The sequence below is a fragment of the Benincasa hispida genome, chromosome 5 (assembly GCF_027475165.1).
Source record: "Benincasa hispida cultivar pf3 chromosome 5, pf3_genome.v1.1, whole genome shotgun sequence".
Classification (NCBI taxonomy): domain Eukaryota; kingdom Viridiplantae; phylum Streptophyta; class Magnoliopsida; order Cucurbitales; family Cucurbitaceae; genus Benincasa; species Benincasa hispida.
In genome coordinates, this window is record NC_143482.1 from 12,871,352 (window position 1) to 12,884,894 (window position 13,543).

Sequence of the window (13,543 nt, forward strand, 5' to 3'; positions counted from 1 at the left end):
CTCCCTAAGTATGAAAATCCCTTCTCAAACTATAGTAGAATGAATCAATAAAATCTAGAGAAACATCCAAGATCGACAATAGCAAAAGCTTCACAATCTCATAGATTGACACATTGGTGTTTTCGACACCCATACAAGACAACAACCCAATATTCTTCAAAATGACCAATATTAAAAAGAACACAACTTGCTCTTAAAAATGCACAGTGGAAAAAAGGAGAATATCCCCATTTGAAATTTAAAGAGCATAAAAAGGAAAGAATCCAGAAAAACTAACACTGCAGAATTTTCCAGATAATGAAAAAATAAAATTGCAAGATTAGCATCTTGTGAGACAACTTTTAAGACATCACCGAAATAGCAAAGAAACAAATCCAAGCAACCTTAAACAAATGCATAGTCAATTCCAAATCTCTAACACTTTGCGAAGCTGATATGGAAAGATCTCTAAGCTAATTTGGAGGAAACCCTAGTCCTGGAAGATTTATAAAATGCAGCAAAGACTGCTTTAATATGATCAAGCTTCATTCCCTTGGATGAACTCTCGAAAGTCACCACTACCTCATCCTTTGGTTTGAGAGCTTTAAGTAACGTTGTTGCTTGATCTTTTTTACTGTCTGCCAACCCTTATTTGGACGCTTGTATCAAAAGAACAAGTAGGAAAGACTCACTTGATTCATACTTAGGAAGAACTTTAGAAAGCTGACGTTTAAGGATATATATATATATATATATACACGCATACATTTCAAATGATTTATTAGAAAAAATCATATATCATATATAATAATCAATATGTTAGGAGCATAACTCAAAAAGCCCGTGAAAGCTAAAGGGCCAAAATAAAGTTTGGTTTTGTGAAGAGAAGTACTTTTTCTTTTGGCTTATTAGCTTTTTCTTTGGTCAACCCTTAGACGGTGCACAGCTAAACCAAGACAACACCTTCAATAACACTTAAATTAAAAAACATAAATAATCTCTCACTCTCAACTTTAATCATCCTTCAAACTCCCATGTTCATCTTAGTTACTTTCAACTACTTCCCATTTCTCATATTATTACCGCAAAAAAAAAATAATAAAAAAAAATTAAAAAAAAATCCTTTCTTAATTCATAATTAATTATATAAAACCTCTTGTAACTTCATCTCAATTCTGATCTTTTCGTGTTTTGTACCACGATTACCATTTTGATTTTGTTTTTGAGAATGTTAAACAAAATATTAACATGGAATAATTGGGTTTGAGTAGTTCACCTTTTATGCAAAAGAAAATAGGTTTTAAAAAACTTTCCACTTTAGGTTGACAATTTTGGCCTTAAAAATGGCAACCTACCCTTCAAATATTTGTGGACTTTATTACACTACATGTGACTTTCTCTCTTTCTCACTATATGACCATATAAAGTGACATTGTCTAGCTCAATACAAAACATGGGGTTCTCACAAAAACACAAGAACTTCCAATTTATTAACCACCCACTTAGAGAAAAAGATTATATATCTGGTCAAATTTTGTTTATCATAAGTTGAATACTTGATATCTTTATTTAGGGTTTTCTTTTAATTTTTTTTGGTTCTTTGCATTTTTGTTATTACATGTTAGTGTTTCTTCCTAGATTTCATGTTGAGAAAAAAGATCAAATGGGAGACAATCATCAGAAGATGCAAATGAAAAAACACCTCCAAGTGACAATGAACAAAATCAAACAGTTCCCTATTTTGTGTTGGAAAACATCCAAGAAAGTGGGAGCTGAAGATCCTAGAAGAATTATCCATTCTCTCAAAGTTGGCCTCTCTCTAACATTGGTTTCTTTGTTGTACTTAATTCAACCATTGTTCAAAGGCATTGGTAGCAATGCCTTGTGGGCTGTCATGACCGTCGTCGTCGTTCTAGAGTTCACCGCCGGTTCGTCGTTATTTTATTTTTCTTTTCTCTAATCTTTATCGTAAACATAAAGTTTTGTTTCTCACTACGAAAATTTCTAGTTAGATCGATCTGTCATGGTCCCGGTCGGGTTCTTTCGTGTATCGTATTGACATGGTTGTATGGCAGGGGCAACTTTATGCAAAGGGCTCAACAGAGGGTTGGGGACATTATTGGCAGGATCCTTAGCATTTTTCATTGAGGGTGTTGCTAATAGAACAGGAAAAGTTTTTAGAGCTTGTTTCATTGGAGCTGCAGTTTTTCTTATAGGTAATAATTTCCTTTCTTTTTTATTTCAAAACTTTTTTGTTTCTGATTTCACTTCTGTTATGTATTATAACTCATATCTATACAGAGTTTGTCATTTATGGCTAAAATAAAATGTATCCCTCCATTAAAAAGTTGATAACGATTTAATTCTTATACTTTCAAAATTAAGTGTCAGATTTTATGTAACAAATTAATTTTTATGGTCTACAAATAAATATGTTTCTCGATCCTTCATGTGTAAGAAATTTCCATAAACCATACTAATATTTTTCACGATAGAGACTAAATCATTACAAATTGTAAAATACATAGACTAAATCATTACTTACTAGACTTCACGGACTAAATTGTTATAAATTTGAAAGTTAGGAACTAAATCAATACCAAGTTTGATAACTAAATTATTATTTTCATGAAGGTTTAGATTAAAAGTGTTTTTAAACCTACATGCATTGGGGTTCTACAAAATTTTATCCTTACATGACCTATGTAATATCCTTTAGAATTGTTAATTAAATGATAATGTGACATGCTTATTGATGTTATTTATATTACATATCGTATCAAATCAACCAATGTACAAACGGAAACATATTTAGGACATATTGAGGAATCTTTTTTATTAAATTCAAAATCACAATGAAACATATCTTCAATCATTCAAATCAATTTAATGTTAAGTTTTAGGTTTTTAGATGAGATTTTTCAAACCAGCTTCAAGAGGTTTTGAATCTTGATTTTAATCATTTCAAAATCACTCTAAAAAAATTTCTTAATCATAATTGTAATTAACAATAATTCATGAACTACAAAGCTGCAGAATCACAATTCTTTAAAATTCTTCTAATTCTAGAAACTAGATAGTAGACAATAGTATAGCATTGAGTTTTTATTTTTTTCCTTTTTGTTTTTTCTAATGAACATTTCAATTTTCACAACAAAATATGCTTAAACTTGAGTCAACTCGAGCATAGCTTAGTTGATAAGTTACATACTGCTTTGATCAAAATAGGCTCAAACTTGATATATTCTCACATGTCACAGGATCTGCAGCAACATACATGAGATTCTTTCCCAAAATAAAGAAAAATTATGACTATGGAGTGGTGATATTTCTCTTGACATTCAATCTCATAACTGTATCGAGCTATCGCGTCGACAACGTCCTGAAAATCGCGCACGATAGATTGTACACCATTGCCATTGGGTGTGGAGTCTGCCTTTTGATGAGCCTATTGATCTTCCCAAATTGGTCTGGAGAAGAGCTCCACAATTCAACAGTCCTCAAGCTTGAAGGCCTTGCTAAATCCATCGAAGGTACAACAAAACAAGAACATCTTGTCTTTGACTATTTTCACATGATTCTTCTCTGTTTTGTCCTGTCATTGTAAGTAACTGATAAACCCCTAATAATCACACCTTGCAGCTTGTGTTAATGAGTATTTTTTCGACACCGAGATCGACGAGAACAAAGAGAGTTGTTCAGGGGACCAAATTTACAAAGGATATAAGGCAGTTCTTGATTCAAAATCCACTGATGAAACTTTGGTAGGAAATTAAAGTCTCTTTTGATACCTTTTTGATGAATGATTTTAGTAGCTTGTACCTTCTTTATGCATTGTGTTATTCAATGTTTGTTTTGTAAACTGAGTAGGCATTACAAGCAAGCTGGGAGCCAAGACACTCAAGTCACTGCTACAGATTCCCATGGCAGCAGTATGTGAAATTAGGCGGTGTTCTTCGACATTTCGGTTACACGGTCGTCGCTCTACATGGCTGTTTGCAGACTGAGATTCAGGTATATTGATTCAAATTCTGTTTGTATATGGCTTGCAATGTGTATAGAATGCCTTGAGTCTATTATCAGGCGTTCCGAGTGATGCCCCGTATTCGTATCTATGTTATTTATGATCATGGGCATTGAGTTTAGAGAGGTGTCATATCTACCATCGAATCCCGTTGACGCCTCTGTAATATGTATTATCTGATAATACTCTTAGTCTCTATTAATGAAACTGTTCTCTCCTTTTACTTGTGAATGTAGTTAACACACTGTTAGTGAACCACGAAAATCTCTGTGTCGATGTTTATTGTTTACATTTTCTTATTTTCTTTATTTGTCAGTTTCAGACACAATCTAAGGGATTTCTTTTGGTTGTTTTCTTTTCTTAGACTCCGCGATCAGTTCGAATCCTTTTCAAAGATCCTTGCACCCGAGTAGCACGAGAAGTATCAAAAGCATTGATCGAACTTGCAAACAGCATACGGAATCGACGACATTGCTCACCGGAGATCCTCTCGGACCATCTTCACGAAGCATTACAAGACCTAAACAAAGCGATAAAATCGCAGCCACGGCTGTTCCTTGGCTCAAACAAAAACCAAGCCAGGAACATGCTAGCATTGGCAGCAGCACAAGCAGGGCAAAAACAGAACGAAAAGCGACAGTTGGGAGTATCATTGTCGAGCGTGAAAACGGATTCATCGGCACTGATGGAATGGAAGACGAAACGAGTAAGTGAACAATCAAGGGAGGCAGAGAGGAAGGTGTTGAGACCACAGTTAAGCAAAATAGCAATCACAAGCCTTGAATTCTCAGAAGCACTTCCATTTGCAGCATTTGCTTCTCTTCTTGTTGAAACAGTGGCAAAGCTAGATATAGTGATAGATGAAGTTGAAGAACTGGGCAGAATTGCTTGCTTTAAAGAGTTCAAAAATGGTGATGATGAAGAAGAACATATAACTGTGAAATGTGAGAAGCCAAAGATTAGTGTGTCTCAAAATCAGTTGTCTTCTGTTAGTGGTGCTGAGTAATTAAATTATTATGTAGAAAAGTGCTTATGATATTCATATTGAATATGTGATTGGTTTTGTTTTGTTGCTGAAAATGACACTTCAAAATAGATTTTCCTTTTATAGGGACTGGTTTTGATCTTCAAATTATAGGAATAAATTAAAACAATCAGTTTGCGATGATTTTTCAATCTTTGTAGTGATTTTAAAAAGACTTTGCTACATTTTTTTCTACAATGATATGATATTGTCGAATTTAATTAATTTTAATTAAATTAATAAAGAAACAAATAAAAATACTAACCGGGCATTTGAGTCCCCAACTTACTTTTGGTAGAGTGGGCTATTATGGCTCACTCAATATTCCGACCTTCTATTATAATAGTTGAAGTTCCCTAATATTTAACTCATACTTAGCTACAATAAAACTATTTGAAAATCTAATGTTTATTATTTTGTAATCACCATCTCTCCTCATTTGTAAAAAGACTACAATAATCTACACCCAAATACATATAAAAAACGCTTTAAGTGTTATTTGATAACTATTTTCTAATTCATATTTTTTATATTGAAAAAAGAAATTAAAATGTGCTTAATATATAGATAAAAAAGGTTACCGTGAAATTAATTTTTTAAAAATATATTAAATTGTTCAAAAAAAAATAACATTAAAAAGAAGAGGAAAAAGGACCCAACCGAGTTCGAACCGGTGACCTCTTGATCTGCAGTCAAATGCTCTACCACTGAGCTATGAACCCAACTTTGATTGCAGAGTAACCTATAAAAAAAATTGCCAATCAGCATTTTCTACGCTACTTTATAAATATATATTACTACTACATCTAATGGAAGAAATTACATATGTAATATGTAATAAAATCAAATTAAAAAATGACCGAAAATATTTATGGTATAGATTTGATTAAATCAAAACGGTTTTAATTTAAAATTATATAGGATAAAATATATTTTTTAATCTGAAGGTTTGGAAAATAATTCTAAATAATCTAAAAATTGATTTGATCTCTTATTGAATAACGAAATATGACGTGATAAATTCAGATGACAAATTTTAAATGAAGTGAAAAATTAATGTATTGATTTCTAAAAATATCGTATAAATATTAAATTTAAAAGTATTTAATTACGGTAGTCTAGAGACCTTCTTTACTTATTTATTAAAAATTACTGATTAAAATGATTAATTTAAAATCTTGGGACCATATGTATCTTTTATAGTCCAAATTAATAAAGTGGATAATGTGCGTTAATCTCAGGTAATTATTCTTATATTAGAAATCCTATTCTTTTTGGGATATTTCCATTTTGTAAACATCTTAGGGTAAAATTTCTCTCTTTTTTCCTTTTAGTGGAGGAGATTCTACATATTTTTTTATTCAAATATTGTACTAATTTTTAAAAAATAAATATAATATATCATCAATTAATATGTTGTCTTTATAATAAGTTTTGGAATCTTCAAATATCTTAAAAACGCGAAACTCGTAAATTTTTAGCAAAATAGCAAGGTTTATATCTTCAATCAATTGACATCGTATTTGTTTTTTATAATTGCAATAGGTACCATTTTTATCAATAATAAACTGTATAACAACATTTAAAAAAAAAATGTAAATATAGCAAAATCTATCAGTGATAGATCAGAAATGTCCATTTCCCCTACGGGCTGGAGCCTTGCGAGGATCCACCTCGCTCGAGACGAAAAATCTCCGATTAGACAGAGAATGGGGGAGGATATAGGGAAAATTTTCTTCCTATTGGCCAAATAGAGTCGGGGACGAGGACGAAAATCCTCGATTAGATAGAGAATGGGGGAAGGATCGGGGAATTTTTTCTTCCCATTGGCCAAATGGGGACAGAAACGTGGACGAAAAATAGATTCTCCGTTCCCGACCCCACTCGTCCCGCCCCACCATATATGTATATATATACCATTAAATTTTTTTTCTTGTTCTCATCATAAGTTTTTTTCATACTTTAATGCATTTTTGAGATAGGAATGTCAAAAAAAAATTTACTTTTTAAGACATATATATTGTAATGTTTAAATTGAAGACTAGTAATTAATATTTAAGTTTTAACTTTTAAAAATTAGGACATGAACTATTTTAATTATATTTTTTACATAAAATATTGTTGTTTTTTAAGACAATTTTATAGTGTATTATTTATATAGAAATGTATTGGAAATGATGGTTTAATATAGAAAATGAGAATAAAACAAAAGAAAACTTGTTAAATAATAAATAATTTTTTTTTTTAAAAAAAAAACTAACGGAAATTTTTTTCCGCAAGAAACTCGATTTCCGTGAATTTTTCACGAAAAAATTTGTAGAAATAGAGATTGAAATAAGAGGATGGGGATGGAAAAGCCTTCTCCGTCCCCGTCTTACTCTATGGACATCTCTACGATAGACTTCTACTAATGATGTGGTCTATCAGTGATCGACTATCTTACCAACGATATGGTCTATCACTAATAGACTCCTATCGCTGGTATAATCTACTACTGATAGACAATCTAAATTTTGATATATTTATAATTTTTTTACGTTATGTTATATATTCTAATATTTTAAGTTCCATGATTATATTTGTAATTATACCTTTGTTTTTCAACATTTACTCTAATTTTCTATGTGATTTTTGTAATTTCTCGGACAACAGCTAACAAAATAGACTTAATTATTATTCACCAAGATTCAATATAGACCAATTTGAAACAGCCAAAAAAAATAAAATGTCAAGATTTAATCATGGACAAATATTCTTTTTGACTAATTAGACAGTGCCTTGAAATCATAACACACACACTCAACCTTACGACAAAATCATAATTAATAAGATATTATAATTATATATGTTTTATTTTGTGTGTTTATGGAAATAAAGTGGCTGAGCTAGCTTATATTTAATTCCAAAATGTTACCAAATTAAATTATAATTATTATCGGATCATGGGTTAAACCACAAAAATTTGACTATAAAATATCGTATTATAATCAGATACTTCCTTCTTGTAAATCTTCCATAATCCAAATTAATAAAGTGGATATTGGCTTTAATATTCAACATTATTTAAATTCATTCTGTCCAAAAATACACATATTATTCAGATTTAGTGTCAGGAGCATGTCCCATACATTAGCTTTATTATAATGTCTTTTTCCTTTTATATTTTTTTTTTCAAAAGAAAAAAAAACCAAAAGAGTGATTTTCTAATACAATAAATGAGGAAATGAAAATGTGAACGTTTGATGTCAATATATATATATATAATTACGTTTGAGTTAGGCTCATTTTGTTTGTGTTTTTTTAATACTCAAATTCAACTTATTAGGTTTAAGATTCAAATTCTACCTAAGCCAATAGAAAGATTGTGACCATATATGTTTGGTATAAATGAGCCCACTAGAGTCTGTAACATTGTTGTCTAATTCATAGTTTATTTACTTGTAACCTCTATCCGTTTCGCCTTAGATCTCAGTTCACTTCACCTTGAATTGAAGTATCTCAGTGCTGCAAGTCACAGTTTTGTCTCACTTTATTTCACTCAGAATGGTTTGATTTAACTCAGCACGATTGGATTCAGTCATACCAATTTAATTTAGTTTGGTTTACCTGCTTAATAGATTCTATTTTTTAGTCCTTATTTCTAATGATGAAGGCTTTTAAGTCTTCTTTTTTTTAACAAATTCTCACATATATGGTCATATTTTTTACCATTGTCCTAAAAATATTAACTGAAAAAAACCAACAAGTAAAAATCAATACCAATTAAGGAAAAAATTACATTCTAGGAGTTTGAACATAGGACTTTCCTAGGCCACCTACTTTGATATCATCTTAAATCACTAATTGACCTAAAAACTTAAGCTGATGAGTGAAGGCAAATTTAATATCATATCATCTAACGGTATGCTATACACTCAAAGTGTTTCTATTAACGACAAATTACTATAGAAGATGACTACTAAACATTATGAACTGGTCGTTGGAGTTGGTCGTCGGAGGTGATTATCGAAGCTGCTGCTGGAGATAATCGTCAGAGTTAGTTGTCAAGGTGGTTTTCAGTGAAAATGAGCATTGGAGGTAGTCTTTATCGAATGGTTGCAGACATAGTGGTTGGCGAAGTCATTGAAAATATTAGAGAGAGAGAATTGGCTACTTTAACCACTGAGTTGGCAGAATACAATTGAAGTTGGGAAGTACACAATTTGCACTTTGGTTGTGCCCACATTTCGAGTTCAATTTGGCCTTACAAAAATTAATTACAAAAATCTTCACCAAAATAGTATCAAATCTCGATGATTCTCCATGAAGCTATTACGGAAAGATCTCTTAAGTTGATTTGGAGGAAATCCTAGTCCTAGAAGATCTATAAAACGCGACGAAGACTCCTTTAAAAGGATCAAGCTTCATTTCCTTGGATAAACTCTTGAAAGCCACCACTACCTCATCCTTTGGTTTGAGAGCCTTGGAGCACGTTGCTACTTGATCATTTCTATTATTTTCCAAGTCTTATTTGGACACTTGTTCTTGCTTTGAATCAAGCTAGATAAAGGAAGAACTTTAGAGAGTTGACATTTAAGAATATTTTTTTTTGTATAAAATAAAAAACAAATCAAATTCTGAAAGCCTACATTTCAAATTATTGATTTAAAAAGTCACATATCGAATATAAAAATAAATCAACATATTGGGAGCTTAATTTAATTGTTTAAATTATTATATCCTTGGCTAAAAGGTTAGAAATTCTAATCTTCTGGCCAATCCAAACCCTACGAAGAAGACATCATGGAATGGAATCAATCAATGGGGTTAACAATAAGACATGCATGAGAGGTAGAAGGGGTCATTGCTATGGCACAAAGCCTGTGAAATCTAAAGGGAAAAAATCGAATAACTTCAAGGGCGACTGACTTCAAGGGTGAGTGGAACTTAGTGGAAGAATCGTGGAAGAATTGTGAGTGGAACATAGATGGTGTGTACATGGAGGGATCCATGCTGAATTGGGAGGTTTCTCCTCCTTTTATAAACTCCCAATCAGTTGAGGAAGGATAAAAATCATGCTCATCCTTTTTACCAGGCAATTTCGAGGCTAAATAACGATTCACACAAGAGAATGCCAACCTTTGACAACTAGGTAAAAATCTAGAAAATTAGGGTTTCTTGATGTGACCGCAGTTACTCCAAGCAATGCGAGCGATTTATCAAATTTCTTCAAACCAGTCAAAACTGCATGCAAAAGTTCATAAAATATGCTAAAATCAATAAAATTCAACTTTGGAGACAAATAGGACCCTCATAAGATTATTTTACCAATTTAAGACCAATTATGAGGAGAAATCACATGTAAATGTCCATTTATCTCAAGTAAAAGTATGGAAATATTAGCCTAAAACATGTATTTCATGACATGTATTAGTTCTCAAGTTCTAGTGTTAATAAAACGAGGTGAAATCAACTTCAAAGTTCATTGAAATAGTTATAGACAGAACATATCTATAAATACATTTATAGTCTTTACTTGTGTACTATAATATACATTGAAAAACAAAAGAAGATAGTAAGACACTCATCTGTAATCATAAAAACTCTCTCCAGCTCTAAATAATCAGATTCTCTCCATGGATGTAAGCTATTTTGGGCCGAACCATGTAAAACCTTGGCGACCTTGCATCTTCTCTTTCTCTATTCCATCTTCTTGCTCAGGTTCTTCATCTTCATCACCATTTTTGAAACATTTCGGCAACATTTCTTCATCCTTCTTTTTTTCTCTCTCGTTTTTCATCTGAAAGAAAGAGTATCAAATTTGTTAGTCATTCAAAGCAATTATGTTTCAGTCAGTGCTAGTAACGAAATCAGATTGTCAACGTGTAAGATCAAGATTTTCTTTCACGCGGATTGTGCTTTTAGCACAAGGTTTTAGCCTTCAGCTGGTTTCTCAAAGCAGTAAGTGGTTTTTTCCTCTTCAGGCCTTAATTTCTTTTGCAAAGCCCAGAAACATTCTATTGTTATTAGTGTTTCAAAAGCCCAACAAACGAACAAGTGGTATCAAAGCTTGCAAGATAACTTCAAGATTAGTCAAGAACTAAAAGAAAGTAAATCTTGGAGCTTTTCGTAATCAAAGAAAAAGAAATGGCAGTAGTAAGATATGATATTGAAAAATTTGATGGGAAGGGAGATGTTGGCTTGTGGAAAGCCAAGATTAAAGTTATTTTGAGGCAACAAAGGGCTCACAAAGCTCTTGAAGATCCAACTAAGCTACCTATCACAGCAACAGAAAAAGAGAGAGAGAATATGGAGCTAATTGTTCATGGTACTCTTGTTCTAAATCTGTCAGAAAGTGTATTAAGACAGGTAATTGACCAAGAAACAACATTCAAGATGTGGACTAAATTGAATGAGTTATATGAGACAAAGAACTTGCCAAACAAACTTTTCTTGAGGGAAAGGTTTTTCACCTTCAAGATGGGCTCCTCAAAGTCTTTAACAGAAAATCTAGATGACTTCAAGAGGATTACAACTGAATTTAAGACTCAAGGTGAATAGATTGAAGTCGATAATGAAGCTTTTGTGCTTCTTAACTCTCTTCCAGATTCCTATGAGGATGTTAAGACTGCCCTAAAGTATGTTAGAGACTCTTTATCAATTGATATAATAATTTCAGCCCTTAAAATCAGAGAAATGGAACTCCTAACCAGCAAAGAAGATAAACCCAGTGTTGAGGGTTTATTTGTTAAAGGGAAGTCTAAACAGAGCAACAAGAAAAAATGGAAGCACAATTCAATAGAATAAGGTAAAGAAAAAACCAAGGTTAGATGCAAATATTGTAATAAGTTGGGGCATCTAATCAAGGACTGTAGAACCTTGAAATGGAAAAATGAACGAAAGAATAAACAATCACAATCACAGCCTCAACAGAAAAACCAGCAAAGTCAGTCAGGAGAAGTCTCAATTGGTGAGGACTCTTATTTCTATTCAGATTCCCTAGCTACATCAAATCAAAAGGCAAATGAAGGATCAGATAAGAACCTAGATTAGGTTCTAGACTCAGGGTGTTCTTTTCATATGACACCCCACAAGAATCGGTTCACCACATACAAAGATCTGGATGGAGGCTCAGTATACATGGGTAATAATAACTCATGTCCAATGATTGGTATTGGTTCTGTGTCACTCAAGCTTAAATAGGGGTTCATCAAATTACTAAGAAATGTTAGACATGTGCCTAAGTTGAAGAGAAACTTGATTTCACTAGGCATGCTTGATTCAATTGGCTGTGAATATAGAGGAAAGGAAGGCTACTGTGAAGTTTTGAAGAATAGTAAGCCTATTTTCAGAGAGATCAAGATAAATGGGGTCTATGTTGTTCAAGGAGTTCAAAAATTGCATTCAGCCTTAGTTGTGACTACTAAAGAGCCTACTGAAGGAGATCTTTGGCACAAAAGGCTTTCTCACATTAGTGCCACAGGCCTAAAGCTCTTGCCAATTTTGGAATTCTACCTAAAGGAATTCATCAAAGCCTATCCTTTTGTGAGCATTGTATGATAGGCAAAGCTACAAGGCAGAGTTTTGTCAAGGCTCAGCATACAACCAAGGTCATCCTTGATTATGTGCATTCGGACCTTTGGGGCCCATCACATTTCCAATCATTGAGTGGAGTCAGGTATTTTTTAACCTTTGTAGATGATTACTCTAGAAAATGTTGGATATTTTTCCTTAAGGCTGAGGATTTAGTGTTTGATAAATTCAAAGAATGGAAGACTATGGTTGAAAATTGTCTAACAGCCAGATAAAGTGTCTTAGAACTGATAATAGGCTTGAGTTCTGTATAAAAGAGTTTAATGTTTTTTGTAGACAACAGTGGATTATTAGACACAAGACTATTAGGTATACACCTCAGAAAAATGGGGTGGCAAAGAGATTGAATAGATCAATCATGGAAAGAGTGAGAAGTCTTTTATCAGATGCTATTCTTCCTCAGAAGTTTTGGGCTGAGGCAGCATCATACACAATCTATACTCTTAATAGATGCCCTCATGTCTCTCTTGATTTACTAACTCCAGAAGAAAGGCGGATCAAACATCCTCCTAATCTAAACAATCTAAGGGTGTTTGGTTGCACAGGATTTGTACATCAGAACAAGGGGAAGTTGGCTGCCCGAGCAGTGAAATGTATGTTTTTGGGTTTCACTAAAGGTGTTAAGGGATTCAAAATGTGGCATCCTACAGAAAAAAAGGTGTATTACAAGTAGAGATGTCATTTTCAGGGAAACTGAAATGTTCATGCAAAAACCTACTCCAACTGTTACAGCACCTCAAGGAAAGTATGATACAATTAAGGTGGAACAGGTTCTAAACCCTACTATTGATCCCTCAAGCTTAGAATCACATTTTGATCAACTACCTCATCATGAAGAAGATGTAGAAGATGTTATTTCTAATCCAGAGCAAGAGGAACCAGACCTAAGGGATTATAGCCTAACAAGAGATAGGCAAAGAAGAACTATAGTGCCCCCTTCAAGA

At 32.7% G+C, this 13,543-nt stretch overlaps 1 protein-coding gene and 1 non-coding gene across 2 annotated transcripts; one reads left to right on the forward strand and one right to left on the reverse strand.

Moving 5' to 3' along the window:
- Nucleotides 1–1,432: 1,432 nt before the first annotated feature.
- On the forward strand, nucleotides 1,433–5,171 carry LOC120078096 (aluminum-activated malate transporter 12-like). The gene is made up of 6 exons (XM_039032310.2): nucleotides 1,433–1,907; nucleotides 2,055–2,195; nucleotides 3,240–3,512; nucleotides 3,622–3,743; nucleotides 3,850–3,993; nucleotides 4,368–5,171. The coding sequence occupies exons 1-6, from the start codon at nucleotides 1,598–1,600 to the stop codon at nucleotides 5,007–5,009; spliced, it is 1,632 nt and encodes a 543-aa protein (XP_038888238.1). The 5' UTR covers nucleotides 1,433–1,597; the 3' UTR covers nucleotides 5,010–5,171.
- Nucleotides 5,172–5,677: 506 nt separating this feature from the next.
- Nucleotides 5,678–5,749, reverse strand: TRNAC-GCA (transfer RNA cysteine (anticodon GCA)). Its single transcript has one exon. It is a non-coding gene; the product is annotated as a tRNA-Cys (tRNA).
- Between the last annotated feature and the right edge of the window lie 7,794 nt (nucleotides 5,750–13,543).

What these genes read in the sequence shown, in the direction of transcription:
- LOC120078096 (XM_039032310.2), top strand. Translation starts at nt 1,598, where the DNA reads ATGTTAGTGTTTCTTCCTAGATTTCATGTTGAGAAAAAAGATCAAATG. An exon ending in CGTTCTAGAGTTCACCGCCG is followed by an intron (nt 1,908 to 2,054) that starts GTTCGTCGTTAT and finishes GTTGTATGGCAG; the next exon opens with GGGCAACTTTATGCAAAGGG. An exon ending in CCTTGCTAAATCCATCGAAG is followed by an intron (nt 3,513 to 3,621) that starts GTACAACAAAAC and finishes CACACCTTGCAG; the next exon opens with CTTGTGTTAATGAGTATTTT.